Below are 14,342 nucleotides of genomic sequence, written 5' to 3'. Positions count from 1 at the left end.
TTGTGTTCACAGCCTGTGGTACAAAGTGATCTGTAGACCAGAATGGGAAGGATTACTACAGCTTTGTTTCAGAAAAGGCTCAAAACACCCAGATATGAACAGCCCTGAACCTTGCGATAAGATCAGATCTGAACTTTGTTTCAAGTACCTCTCTGTTTTTCTGTTAATAATGAACTAGATAAATATACACTGATTTGTAGATCAAATGGAAGAGATACTTCATCACCAATATCTGGAGCATCTAACATTTATTAGGAAATACATTGGTTTAAAACTCAAGTATGTATTAATCGGAGTAACAACAGATTTTTTGAAGGACATTTTATTATCGTAGTCATAGTATTCTTCCAGTCTTGTCTAATGGTCCTTCATCTAAAATCCACCATGACCTTGAAGAGTTTGATGATCTCAGTGGTGTATGACAGTAAAGACCATCGCTCATCCTGTTGGTGTGGTTGTATAAATGCATAGCTGCTACTTATGGGTTACAAAATATAACAGACTTATAGTTTGCTTAGGATGTGTTTTACTTACAGTAGGATGACCATGTGTTTTTCATAACTATTTAAGCACCAGGGTGGTCATCAACAGGCTTTGTTCACCATCTGAGCAGAAGAGAGCTCTGCTTAGTGAGGTCCTATGAATATCGGTATTTCTAGAAGTCAGCTACCTGCTGGGGAGGGCCCTACAGGAACTTTGTGATTATACATCCAGTTGTGGTCATATCTGGGAGGGGAGGTTAGAGCCCAAAGGGAACTTCAAAGGAAAGCCGCATGCTTCCTCTCCATCTCCAGCATCCTCTGGGAGAGCAGACCTAAAGGCTTGCATATAAATTGGATTGCAAGTTTGGCTTAGGAAGTAGCTCCGTTGATTGTAAAATACATGGAAGCTTCTTGAACTGACTGAAATGGAAGTGAATGCAAACAGTTACTGCAAAAAGAAATGCTGCTCAAAACCCCAATATGTGGGTCATTCTCACAGTTCCCTCTCCCCACAACTGATGATCAAACTGTCCAGGGGTTGCCTGTTTCCACCAAATTTCTGGGGTGGTTTGGAAGCTGTTGGCACAGGGTGGAACAAATGTCTATCGCTGGGCATTAGCAGGAAGCTTTTTGGCTAGGAGAGGACTGTGAAGAAAGCCCTTCAATACTTTGGGTTTCTAAGCATGTTTATAATGTCAGCTACATGATGCAGTTATACAAAGCATAAAGAGACATACAGAAATGCATTTAGTTAGGAAAGATGGTCTGCATGGGTCCCAGTCTTGTAAAGTACTTCACTTGACCCTCGTGTGTGACACATAAAGCTTAATGGCATTAAAATAAATCCCATGGTCAAACTTTAACCCTTCGCTGAGCTGAGGCATAAACAAACACAAGAAAAAGAATTCTAAATTAGAGAAATTGTCAATTTTGCAATGACTTTCATCCCTCTTACTTGGTGTTTAAAAGAGAATGCAAAATGGAAAGGATTTATAAATCGCAACAACCAATTTTAAAGCTATCAACTTTGTTAAGTAATCTCTACATAATATATGTAGCTGTATAGCTCATTTTAAAGAAAGCACAAATGAAATGAGCTATATTAAAATACACAGAATATATACAGACATATACGGACATCTAATACAGGTACATAACCTTTCTAAATTGAAATGCCCTAAGTAGGGAATCCCCTAAATAGGCATCTGTGAACCACTGCACCGGGGTGGTCACAGAGCCAAGAGAAGGGCTGTGAAGACAGGAAATACAAAAGTAGTGGAAGAGTCATGTAGCTTTTGAAGAAAGAAGTCATGCCTCACCAATCTAGCAGGGTTTTTTCAGAGGAGTTTATAACCATTTTTGTAGTTGGATCTGGTCAGCAAAGTACAGTCGAGTCTTCAAAAGCTCCTGGATCAAAGACCTTTAGAGAAATAAGCTACTGTGAGGTAAGAGGTATTTTCCTCTTGCAGAGTAATACCTGCTTAAAATAAGGTAAAAATAAATTGTCAGTCTTCATAATGGAGAAAGGCTTTATTAGGCTGCCCAGCCACCTTTTTTGGGGGCTTTAGATGTTCATCAAATTCAATGTTAGCTGCAAAGGGAGTGAATAGCAAGTTGTCAAAGTTTGCTGATGACTACTTCAAATATTTCATATCAAAACTCATGCTGACTGTGAAAATGTGACAGTAATCTCACAGTAGAAAATGCCTAAGTGGTACAACAGCCAGTGACAATTCGTTTTCAATAAATGCAGAGTAATGCAGTATATGTGCTATGCATACATGACAACAGGATCCAGACGAGTTACTTTCAAGAAGGAAGATCTGGGAATCACTGTGGATAATTGTCGGAAATTGTCAACAGGGTAACCAGGGATGGTAAAAAACAGTGTTTTATGCTGCTGAGGAAGGAAGAGAGAAGGAACAGAAAGCATCCTTAGGTAATGTGGTATGCCACAGTCACAAGTCCATTCACACAGTAGCGTTTGTGGGCAGTTTGGGCTTCTTGTCTGAGGAATGGTGGAAGAGAGAAAAGGCAGAAGAAGAGTCACAAGCAGCCTGTATCCTCAGAGATATTAAATAGTTTCCATAGGAGGAGGACTCCAGCTTGGGAAAAAGCTGCTGAGATATCACAGTAAAAATGTATTAAACCTTCAATAGTATGGAGAATGTGATCAAAGAAAGGCAGGGTGCTACTTCTGCAGCTCACGAAGCAAGACCTGTAGTGTGCCCACATGAAATGCAGCGGCACACAGTGTGTTTTCTCAGGGAGCTGTGGTGGGCAGAGGTGTAAATAGGTTCAAAAATGGGATTAGTGAGCCTGTGGAGGATCTCTACATCAGAGGTAGCCAGCCTGCAAGTGTGGGGTACTGTCTGGGCAGTGCTTGGCCGTTCAATGCCCAGCTTTGTTTTCTGTTTGTTTGGTTTGGGTTTTTTTCTAAAAAAGAAAACCTTGCTGATTTAAGACTAAGGGATATTTAAGATTAAGGGTGGATGAGTGGAAGAAGAGCTTCCAGTGCCTTATACCATTGAAGCTTCCTCTGTTTGTTGGGGTTTTTTTCCAGTCAAGGGCTGTTTAGGATATTATTTTAGAATCTTGTCAACCTGTGTTCTATGGAGTAGAACAACTTCCTTCCCTGAGACCTCATTTCACAGAGTTTTATGTGAGTTTAGATTGAATCCCCAGCTGTCACCAGCCCTCTGCCACAATGAGTGAAAGGTTATTGCCTTGCAAAAGTAACTGTGATAATCCTGAGCTGTAATTTAGTCTGTTTAGTGTATCCAGAGGATTAATTCTCAAATGCATTAAGCAAAACAAGAAATAATGCACACTTCATATTGTCTCCTTTACACTGTAGTCTCATTTAATTAGCCACTGAAACAACCGATGGAAAGCATTCCCTCTGCCTTGTTGTCTGAATCATGAATTTTAAAGACTTTTGAGAGAATTACTCAGGAGGTGAAACAGCAGGGCCTCTAATGTTTTTTATAAGCTCTGTACTGGAAACTATTTCAGTGTCTGCAGCCATGAAACTCAAGCAACTTAGCCTATAATTTCATCATTTGAGACTAAATGACAGAAGAGCTAATGCTGTCGGTGCCCCACTAAACAGCATTAGCATTCTCCATTGCCTCTGCTTACTTGTAAAATGGATAAGGAAATAACTGTCATTAAAGCCAGCTATCAACTACAGGTTATCCCATGAAAGAAGAGGTTAATACGTGCACCAGAATACATGCAATGCATATCTGCAATAATTGGGTTTTCATTACAGTAATAGTTCTGAAGACTGCAATTAAGCAAGGGCAGCTCACAAAACATCTGTGCAACACCTCGTGCAAGGAGCTAAGCGCTCCATGGAGCTTGCAGCACCGAGGATGCCGTGGCATGGGGGGAGCCTTTCAGCCACCCCGTCCCAAACAGAGCTACCATTTCAGCAGGCTTACTGCTTGACCATTTAAGATTTGTGGCTTTGCTGGGTTTTAAAAAGAAACAACATGAAAATAAAAAACAGAATTAAATTATGTTCCTGTTTATATCTTTTATCTGCTTCTTTTCCTTTGGTAGCTCTTTGAAGCATATCCCTTGAAGGAAAAATCATGGGTCTCCCCACCTCTGCCCTGCAGTATTGACCTTTTAAAATGCCCAGGGCAGCAATGCTCCAGCTATAAGAAGTAAGAAGCTATTGATTCTGTTACTGAATGGGCATATGCGTACCCCCACACCTCCATTTCATAGGAGAACAATGCTGAGTTAGCACTCTGGTGTGAGGATGGGAATGCTTCTTGTGTTCAGTATTTTATGTTTACCTGGTACATTGCAGTTTTTAACTTAACAGAAGGTTGTGATGCCTCTTTATTTCCTAATTCCAAGTACTCAGAGTAAAGGAAAAAGACATATATATTTCATAAGGCCTTGCTTTATTTCCAAGGCATTGTAGTTTCTTAGTACATTCCTGAATAGTGTCATTGGCATTTAAAAGTCCAAGACTGGAATAAACTTGATAATGAAGTAAAGGACTTTTTCTTGTTTCTTAAGGAAAAAGCAGGAAACAAAAGCAATCTTCAATAGATGGGGCGGGTGTGTGGGGGGGAATCTGTCTTTTGTAGCCAACAAAATCACTGCAGAAATAAAAATAAGTTTTCAGATCAGGTGTCTGTGTTGACATCTTACTACAAGCAGTACCTTTGATAGTATGCAGATTTGTCTTGACAGGGAGATGAAGCGCGAACACACAGGTGCTTGGAAGATGCAGGAGATACACATACAAGTTCTCTTGCAAAGCCTTTCTCTTAGCTTTGTAAACTTTTGAAAGTATTGAGCGAAATACCCCTTGTTAAGGCTTTTCCAACTTTGCTGTCAGGAGGTAGTACAGCTTACTCAACAGTGCACTGGCCTAGGCTCAGATGTCTGGCATCTATTCCTTTCTCAGCTGCTGTGAGAAAATGAATGTGCCATTTCATCTCTGCATGCCTCTCATCCTGCAGTCCCTCTCATCTGTTTAGAGTGTATGTTCTTCTGAACTGGAGTCTTTTTGGTCTGGAGAGGTACCTATACTGTGTAGAATAGCAGAGTGGTAATTCTGTCAGCTCCTCTAGGGACTACTGTAAAATGAAAACTACAAAATTTATACGTTATTGTAATTCATTAGCATATTAACTTCACTATATATGGCAATGTACATGTAGAGGTCAGTATCCCAAAGATCTAATGTAATATTGAAGACCCAGTACACCCAAGAGAGGTTCCACAAACAGTGGGGAATTTCCCGTTGTATTTGAAAGTTTCATGGAATAGTTGTATGGCCAAGTTTACTTGAAAGCAAAGACAACTGGGAAGCCATTGATAGGGCTGTACAGAAAAAGTATACTGACTTCAAGACTCACATTTGGCTTTCTTTGGCAATTAAATGCTATTTGGGAAGTAAAAAAGAAAAGAAAGAAAATGTAGGGAGGAATGTAGTGCAAAATGTTTTACACTGAAGAAATACTCAGGAGTTACTAGATGCGTTCCCCCTTGAAGATATGTGTTTTATGTAAACTGCCTTTGTAAGCATTCTGATAATCAATAACTAATTTTCCAGTCATTGTTTGCACAAATGAAAATAATTTTAATGCTTAAATATCTGGCAGTAGAGTTTAATCTAATGATGACTTGTCACAGCAGTGCATGTGAAGGCAGTAGTGCCTGACTCTGATTGACAAGAAGCAGTGGTCATCATTGACAGGCTCATCATTCGTTTTGTGGTTCATTCATCCTTTACCTCAATAGCAGCATCACATTTACTTAAGTTGGCAAGAAAAAAATGTGGCAGACAGTTTATTAATGTGTGAAGAATTGGTGCTTAACGTGGACATGTTGTAAGGCAGGTAAAAAGTCTAGTCATGAGGTAATCAATGTTCCCATGCTGAGATCAGAAGCTAGAAGGGATAGGCTGTTTTTCAGAATTCCTCAACGTCTCTGTGTGTATTTTCATCAAGAAACCCTTACACAGCTGATTACTGAAAATACATTGTCAGGATCAATTACCAAAGCAGCTGCTTTTACCTGCCTTATGCAGCGCATCAAACTGTGTATGAAATAGCTGGTTATCAGAGACTCATGAAATGCGTTCAAGGCATGAATGAGTTTGACTTGAAGAATTTGTTCATCTTGTGTTAGTTACAAGTGATGTCTGAATGAGCCAAGGAAAAGGCACCATGGGTTAGAGAGTCCCACAGAAGGGTTGAGATTGGCAGGCGCCTCTTGAGATCATCTCGTCCAACCCCCCTGCTCCAGTAGGGTCAGCTGCAGCAGGTTACACAGGACCATGCCCAATCAGGTTTTGAATATCTCCATGGATGGAAACTCCACAACCTCTCTGGGCAACCTGTGGCAGTGTTCAACAACCCTCTCAGAAAAAAAAGTGTTTTCTGGTGTTCAGAAGGAATTTCATGTGTTTTGTTTCATGGTCATTGTCTCTTGTCCTGTCAGTCAGCACTGCAGAGGAGAGCCTGGCTCCCTCTTCTTCATTCCATCCCATCTGGTATTTATACACGGGTAAGAGACCTCCTGAGCCTTCTCTTCTCCAGGCTGAACAGACCCAGCTCTCTAAGCCTTTCTTCATACGAAAGATGCTTTAGTCCCTTAATCATCTTAGAGGCCCTGTGCTCGACTTCAGTAACAAGCTCCAGATGGGTAGATGGAGAGATGCCATTTCTGGAGATGGTGCCCCCAGTGCTCAGAGGTGGCGTATCTTACTCCTGCTCCATGAGGTAGCCACCACCTGGGGCTAGGAAATAAGGATCTGATCGCATGTTCATGACAGTGCCTTGGGCAAGTCACAAACAGGACAAACAGAGAGGGTGGCAGGGTTGGCAACAGTAGCAGCAAAAGGTTGACAGACAACAGTTGCTACGTTTGGTGGTTGCTTCTGGTACCAGCAACCATAATTCACACTAACAAAACAAGAAACAATGGACTGCTTTGGTGCAGTTTTATACATTCGCATTATTCTTCTCACAACTGCATGACAGTGAACCAGTTCATGAAGAAACACTTGCATTTGGTGGCAAAGCTTGGAAAAATGGCAAGTCTTAAAAGAAGGTGCAACACTTGGAGAAGGGAGAAGGGGTAAATAGTATTTATATTTGAATTGTGTGTAGCAGGCCTGCAATACCTGGGATCAATATGTTTCCTAGGAGCTGGATTTGATCACAGGACACAGAGTCTGGATGGAGGACCATAATTAGCGATGTTCCCCAGGGGTCTGTGCTGGGTCCAGTCCTGTTCAGCATATTCATCAATGACCTGGATGATGACACAGAGAGTACCCTCAGCAAGTTTGCTGCTGATACCAAGCTGGGAGGAGTGGCTGATAGACCAGAAGTCTGTGCTGCCATCCAGTGAGACCTGGACAGGCTGGAGAGCTGGGCCGAGGGGAACATCATGAAATTCAACAAGAGCAAGTGCAAGGTCCTGCACCTGGGGAGGAACAACCCCATGCACCAGTACAGGCTGGGGGCTGACCTGCTAGAAAGCAGCTCTATTGAGGAGGACCTGGGAGTGCTGCTGGACAGCAAGCTGACCCTGAGCCAGCAATGTGCCCTTGTGGCCAAGAAGGCCAACGGTATCCTGGGCTGCCTTAAAATGAGTGTGGCCAGCAGGTCAAGAGAGGTTATCCTGCCCCTCAGCTCTGCCCTGGTGAGACCACATTTGGAGTCCTGTGTCCAGTTTTGGGCTCCCCATTTTAACAGAAGACGGGACTACTGGAGAGAGTCCAGCAGAGAGCCATGAGGATGGTCAGAAATTGGAGCATCTTTTCCCTTACAAGGAGCAGCCTTTTCCCTTATGAGGAAAGGCTGAGAGACCTGAGTTTATTCAGCCTGGAGAAGAGGAGACTGAAGGGGGATCTTATCAATACTTATAAATGAAGGGTGGGTGTCAAGAGGATGGGGCCGGACTCTTTTCAGTGTTGCCCAATGACAGGCCAAGGGGCAATGGGCACAAGCTGGAACACAGGAAGTTCCACCTAAAGATGAGAAAAAACTCCTTTCCTGTGCGGGTGCCAGAGCAGTGGAACAGGCTGCCCAGGGGGGTTGTGGCGTCTCCTTCCCTGGAGACATTCAAACCCCACCTGGACGCGTTCCTGTGCACCCTGCTCTGGGTGTGCCTGCTCAAGCAGGGGGGTTGAATGAGATGATCTCCAGAGGTCCCTTCCAACCCTGCCATTCTGTGATTCTGTGATTAATGATTTTGTCAGCTCAGACGACACCAGTATCAGCCCAAGCCCCTCAGTGCAATTTGGCTTTTCAAGGCATTTGTTCACAAAAGAGCATATGCTGGTTGTGCATATTTTTAAAATTATTACATTTATGAAGTAAGTTGATCTGTTTGGCAAGTGCTGCCCTGCTTTATAACCTGAGGACAAAATTGGTTTCATCTGCAGCTTTCTCAGCATGCAGACTCACTGATAGGTCAAATATAAGGAAACAACCTCAGAAGGAGTCGAAAGCAGAAAAATAAAACAAAATAAAATCCCACAACCTCCACAACAAAGAAACCAGAAAGCCCAACCTGAGAAGTTAGAGGCATTACTGAGTGTTTGCCTCTGACCCTACTTATGCAACTATTTCCCACAAAAGTCAAGTGAGGTGATGCCTCATCGCGACAAGGGGAACCCTGCTTTAAGTTCCCGAAACACACACATCATGCTACCAAATAGTGGTCTGCTTGGTCCCAGCAGCTGCTCTGGACATAAAGTATATCTTCTCTGGCCCCTGCGTCAGACCCATGCCAAGGGGTCCCACGAGGCACCGGGGGGATCACGAGTGACACTAAACAGCTGCCGTCAGGTAACTGAGCGGGACTACTGTACTGAAGAGGGTTTCCTGCCACTTTGTAATGGAATGATGAATTATCTGTATATTATCTTATTGAGGCTGTAAATGATTAATTATTTTCAGTTTTTAATTTCCAGGGTTTTTTAATGGGTTCAAATAATAAGTACAGCATTTTTGGCAGCAGTTTTTAACATTCCCTGTTTCCATGCCACAACATCTACTACATCCAGCTAGAAGCAGTTTCTCTCTGAATTCCTTATTGGACAGCAGTGCTTCTCATGTGATTTGCATCACTTTAAATATGAACAGACTGAAAAAGGACAATTAAAGACGGTTGTTTGGCAAATGTCCCTTTTTTTCTTTATGGGTGTTCTTGCTTTGCAAATGCAGGAAAGCAGCAAAGCACATAAAATGTGACAGTGGAGCACCCAGCCTGTCGCTTGTTTTTCTGTTTGAGTATTGGTTTCACTTAGAAATCAGAATTAAATACGCAATACATACCTACATAATACCTCCCATCTGAGGATTTTTAAGTGCCTAGTCAGGCTTTTCAGACTCTTGTAAGGCTGTATACTATCCCCTTTTTAGGTGATTAGCATGAAGACAATTGAATAATTTATAGCAGGTCTATGAGACATGGCTACTCATGTGTTTTACTTGACTGCTAGTTTATGTAGCTGGCAAAAGTAAACCTCCATTTGTTACTGGCTGTTGTTCCTGAGCGAAATGTTGCATAAAGGCACCAAAACCTCCCCCCACACACACCCCCTTGGATGAATTCCAGGTGAAAGAACAAGTAATTAGAGTTTTAAAGCTTGTTTCTAGGTGACTTTTTCCAGTTTCTCTCAAGCTTCTGGAAGCAGCATGTTTGGTTTCCAGGCAAATTTTGTTTGAGAAGGGTTAATAATAGAGTGACTATTGAGGATCCAGTTTGGTGAGCCAGCTGATGTACTTTGAAACCTCACTATTTGAAACATTATGCAGAGTTCTTCTCTCCCTGCCCCTGCCTTCTGTAGGATGGCTGTTTTTGCTCGCAGAATTGCTTCTTCTATTAGTTTTTTAGACAAGGGGCTGTAGGATCCCACAGACTTTATTTAGGTAACCCAACATGACTGCAGTCCACAGAGCCCCGCAGAACTTCCCTTTTCACGGTCATCTGCAGGGGCTGATTTCAGTTCTGGATTCATTTACTGGCGAAAGGGCACTATTCAGTGTCTTGCCGCAGCCTGGTGACCTCTGGAAGCCATAAATATCTCGGGGCAGGTAACATCAACATGGAGGAGTCTCAAGTTTGGACCAGGAGACATGAAAGTTGCTTGCAGTCATATCTGTGCCCCAGGGTATTTCACGTCTAGAGGCTTATGTGGGGCCCTCGGCTGTAAATTGTTCTTGTGCTCAAAGCCAAGAGCATGGATTTTCACTTTTGTGTCTAATTACATAGGAAAAAAACTGCTTTCTTAGGGTTTTTTCCTTAGTCTCACAAGATGTTTACAGGTCACTGACTTCAATGTTAGCCCAAAACATGAAAGCGACAGCACGACCTGTTTAGGAACCCTTCAGTATTCTCTCTACTTACACACTCTGCTGTTTCTTGTGCAGTAATTGCTTGATGCCGAAGTCAGATCAATTTATGATTTTAAAAATCAATTCAGAGAAAGAAATCTGTTTCCGCATTTCAGGATGTTAAAAATTACAAAGCAAAGGATGTTTATCCTTGTTCCATTCACAGAGATAAAATGCTACTCTCTACATCCATAGTTACTGTGATTAGTGAAATGTCTTACACGAATTCCAGGCGACCGATTCTTGTCTTGAGTCTTATAAAAGTGTTCAAAAACTGTAATGAATTTCCCTCAGTGGCTTACTTGTAATGTGTCTGTAGTGCAGAAGTCCATCAGTTAAACAATTTCTCATAGTTCAACTCTTTTATGGTTGTATATATTTAAAAGAATTCAGAAATAAATTTTTAAAGTGAATAGGAGCTGACATAAATTCAATGCTAAAATTATTGGAACGTAATTCAGCACCTGTAACGTACCAAGTGTCTTGTGTGGGAAGTCAGTAGCAAACGTTTCTTAAGATCAAGAAGAGTCTCTTAAATGAAATCAGTCACAATACTGTATAACCATATGCTACAGTATTTTGTCTTTATGCATATCATCTCTCTTATGAAGAGATCTTCATCTTGGATGGAATTATAAAATGCATTACCTTTCTTTTCCTTGTCTCTAAAACAGCAGTGAAACAAGCAGTCCAAGTCAGTTCCCATTACAGCAATAGAAACGTGCCCGTTAACCAGAGTGAATGCTGGACTCTGTCCTGAATGGCTATACGAGTGATCAAAAGATATGTATTATAGGAATGTACAGTTATGCTGTGAGAAATTTTGCTTTCATTCTCTTCAAAGGCTTCAGGCATCTCAGGGAAACCAAGAAAAATCATAACTCTATGTCTTATGAGTACACATGAGTTTATCACAGCTCTCATCATCTAATACTGATTTCCACTGCATGTAAATAAATATATGAATAATTTATTTACTTCATCTTTATAATCAAACAGTCCTGGGTTCTTTTTCTGTCTTACTTGGCATGGTAGAAGTAGCCTCAGTCTGTGTTTCTGCCTCGGACCCATAGCTCTTAGTCATTAATTCACACCTGTGCTTGTTCTCTGGGTTGGATGACCAAGTGAAGAGGGAGCCCTGTTGTCCTAGGTGGAAGCTGTGTACCTCTAAATATTTGTGTTCCTATAATGGAATACTGCCCATTTTTCTCTCTAGGTGCCAGCTTGCGTGATGACCTCAGTAAATACTTCTGGTTTCATCATTCTCAAGGGGACACGATGACAGTTCAGGATCCAAACCAGATGAACCTCTGTGCTGCTGTTTGGACTGTTGTCTCCTATGTAATTGCTGACATGGAGGAGATGCTGCCAAGGTAGTAAAACAGAAAGAAAGAAGATTTCTGTTTTTCAGTGAAGATTATGAGTCCACTAATATATGTTGTCTACAGCCATGGGAAATTCTGTTTTTCACCCTGATTTTGTGCATTAATATGTCTGTTTTCCTCAAAGCACATGCTCTTTTACACATTCCTGGGGGTTTTTTTTGCTGTTCTGATATCTTCCATTTGTGATTTTCACTTAAAATTTCTTCTTTTAAGTACTTTTTAAATTTCTGATGAAGGTATGATACCTCTTTGACTATGATGTAATAATCATTTGTATGCAAAGTGATCCTGTGCAGCAGGAAAAATGTGCCAAATAAAATTGTTGCATCAGAATAATGAATATATGGAGTTACTGTACATGTTTGTGGGTTTTTCCGTCTTTCACTCTAAGCATTAGAATGGTGTACTATTAATAAAACAGCCATTTCTTTTTACTCTCTTAAGATAATACTGTATTTTCTATATGATTTTCAGGCTATATGACAAATTAATCTTGGCTAGTTTAATGGTACAATATGGTATAATGGTCAAAATGCTAAAATAACAGGGCTTTTGATAGTTCTTCATGCGAGACTCAGATAAGCCAGGACATAGAGGATGGGAAGCCAACCACAGGACTCCCAGATCTCCCGTGTTTCTTCAGGAACCTCCCTGTGGAAAGCTGTGCGTGTCCTTTTCTTTCAAATGGAAGACTCGCCGTAGTGACATGCAGAGAATTTTGTATGGCAGTTTTTCTCTGCAATGCCATGATGTTCAGAAACGGCATCACAGCTGTGATGTGTGACCTTCACCACCTGCCAGCAGATATCCAAACAAAGTGTAAGAGCAGATTTTGATTCAGGCTGCTGAAGCCATTCCCAGCCACCCCTCTCTTGCAGGGATGCTCTCCCCTGCTGGAAGCCAAGTGAGGGAATGCTTGTGCATGCGTGCTTTGATGGAGGAATTAATCTGGGAATTTGATTCTTGTATGCTTTGTTGCATTTTGGTTTTGTTTTATTTTTCCTGCTCAAAGATTATGAATGCTCAGATGAGTATCAGGGGTATCTGTAGAGAAGATATAACTGGTGCTGGGGAATATTTTAAGGTATACGATTTCTGCTGATATCTTTGTGACATGATCCTAGTTTGTGCTTTTAAATTTTACAGCAAGCAAACTTACTGATGTGAGTAACTGCTGCAATATAATCAACACCAAACAACTAACGTAACAAACAACACGGAGTATTACACCAAATGGCAGGCAGTCCCTGGCGCTGTTAATCAGTTCTGTAGCTGAGCAATAGCTGAGTAATGAGCCATTCTTTTTATAGAATTAATAGCCATGATATCTGTTTACCATGATAATAGTGGGTTTAGATCAAATTTATTAAATATTTCAATTTTCCCTACAAATCATTTCAGGAATATAAAAACTGCCTGGAGATACTCCACTCTTTTTAAAGAAACAGTATTGAAATGAAGTTAGCAAAAATTTCCTCTGCTTTCAAGACATGATGCCTATGCTGCTTTTTTCAGATTTGCTTGACAAGAGCATAGCTGGTGGTGCTCACCACTGACAGATCCTCAGCTGTCTCTAAATCCAGCCTTTTACTTTCACAGAACATTACTGACTGTTTCCTGAGCAGCGTTCCACATCTTTTTCCCTCAGGGTGTGCCACTTTGTACATCAGAGGTTCAGAAGGGTTCTCCGCGAAGTTACATTTACTGTTACAAATCTTAACCTCTTCTCACTTGGAAACGGGGTTTATTTGTGTTTTCCTCCATCGCCTCAAGTCAGACGGAAAATCTCTGGAGTCAAGAATACTCTCTGCAGAAAAAAAACGCTGTGATGCGCACGTGGCACCACAGCACATCCCAAGGTGTGCTCGTTGGCTGCTAGGCTCCATAAGATAGGCCGTAAAAATGAAGACATTGATGCCCATGAGGAAAATCTAACATTCATGTCAACTTCAGATGCACAGTTCTAGAGAAAAGCCTGGCAGGATTTTGGAAGAATGTTCGAAAATCAAAATTGCTATCTTTTTTAGTAGAAATAGTGATATTAAAAATATACTCATTCTCAAAACGAAAAACTAGGATTTTTTACAAATAAAACCAGGTTTTGTTAAAATAAGACATTGTTTCATTGATCTCTTCCTTTTCTATCTGTAATAGTTCTCAGATCTAAAAGTTCAGCTGTTCACGGTGCTGTCCTGATAATCTGCCTGTTTGGACGTAGCTCTCTCAAAAATTACTATGAACGGAGAGATGCTAATATATTTCTTTGCTTTCCCAGTAGGATTTTGTGCCTCCCGTGCAATAGCTCGTCTTTAACCCTGCTCAGTGTAGCAATTATGCTGTTTCAATTAAACATATATCAGCTGGTCAATATCCAATTCAAGAGCACTTCTGAAGTGATCCAGGTGCGCCAGCATCACTTTGCTTTCCACTGGCACGCGCCTTTGATCTTTGAGAAATCTTTCTCAACTTTAGTTGAGAAAGTAATAGCTGAGGATATTATTTATATTGCCATTACTATATATATTTATATTATTTATATTACCATTCTTGTCAGGGTCAGCTGCCGTAAATCTGTGCTTTTTGTAGGTACT

The 14,342-nt window shown here is 41.2% G+C and overlaps 1 protein-coding gene across 1 annotated transcript in view; it reads left to right on the top strand.

Annotated features, from left to right (window-relative positions):
* The window catches only part of CPQ (carboxypeptidase Q), a 168,330-nt gene extending 156,131 nt beyond the window's left edge, over positions 1 to 12,199 (top strand). Inside the window, exon 9 of the mRNA XM_064442350.1 lies at positions 11,583 to 12,199. Coding sequence (XP_064298420.1) covers positions 11,583 to 11,743 — 161 coding nt within the window. The 3' untranslated portion in view covers positions 11,744 to 12,199. The remainder of the gene's footprint in view (positions 1 to 11,582) is intronic.
* The last annotated feature ends 2,143 nt before the right edge of the window (positions 12,200 to 14,342 follow it).

The sequence above is a fragment of the Phalacrocorax carbo genome, chromosome 2, assembly GCF_963921805.1.
Source record: "Phalacrocorax carbo chromosome 2, bPhaCar2.1, whole genome shotgun sequence".
NCBI lineage: Eukaryota > Metazoa > Chordata > Aves > Suliformes > Phalacrocoracidae > Phalacrocorax > Phalacrocorax carbo.
This window is presented reverse-complemented; position numbering and strand designations above follow the sequence as displayed.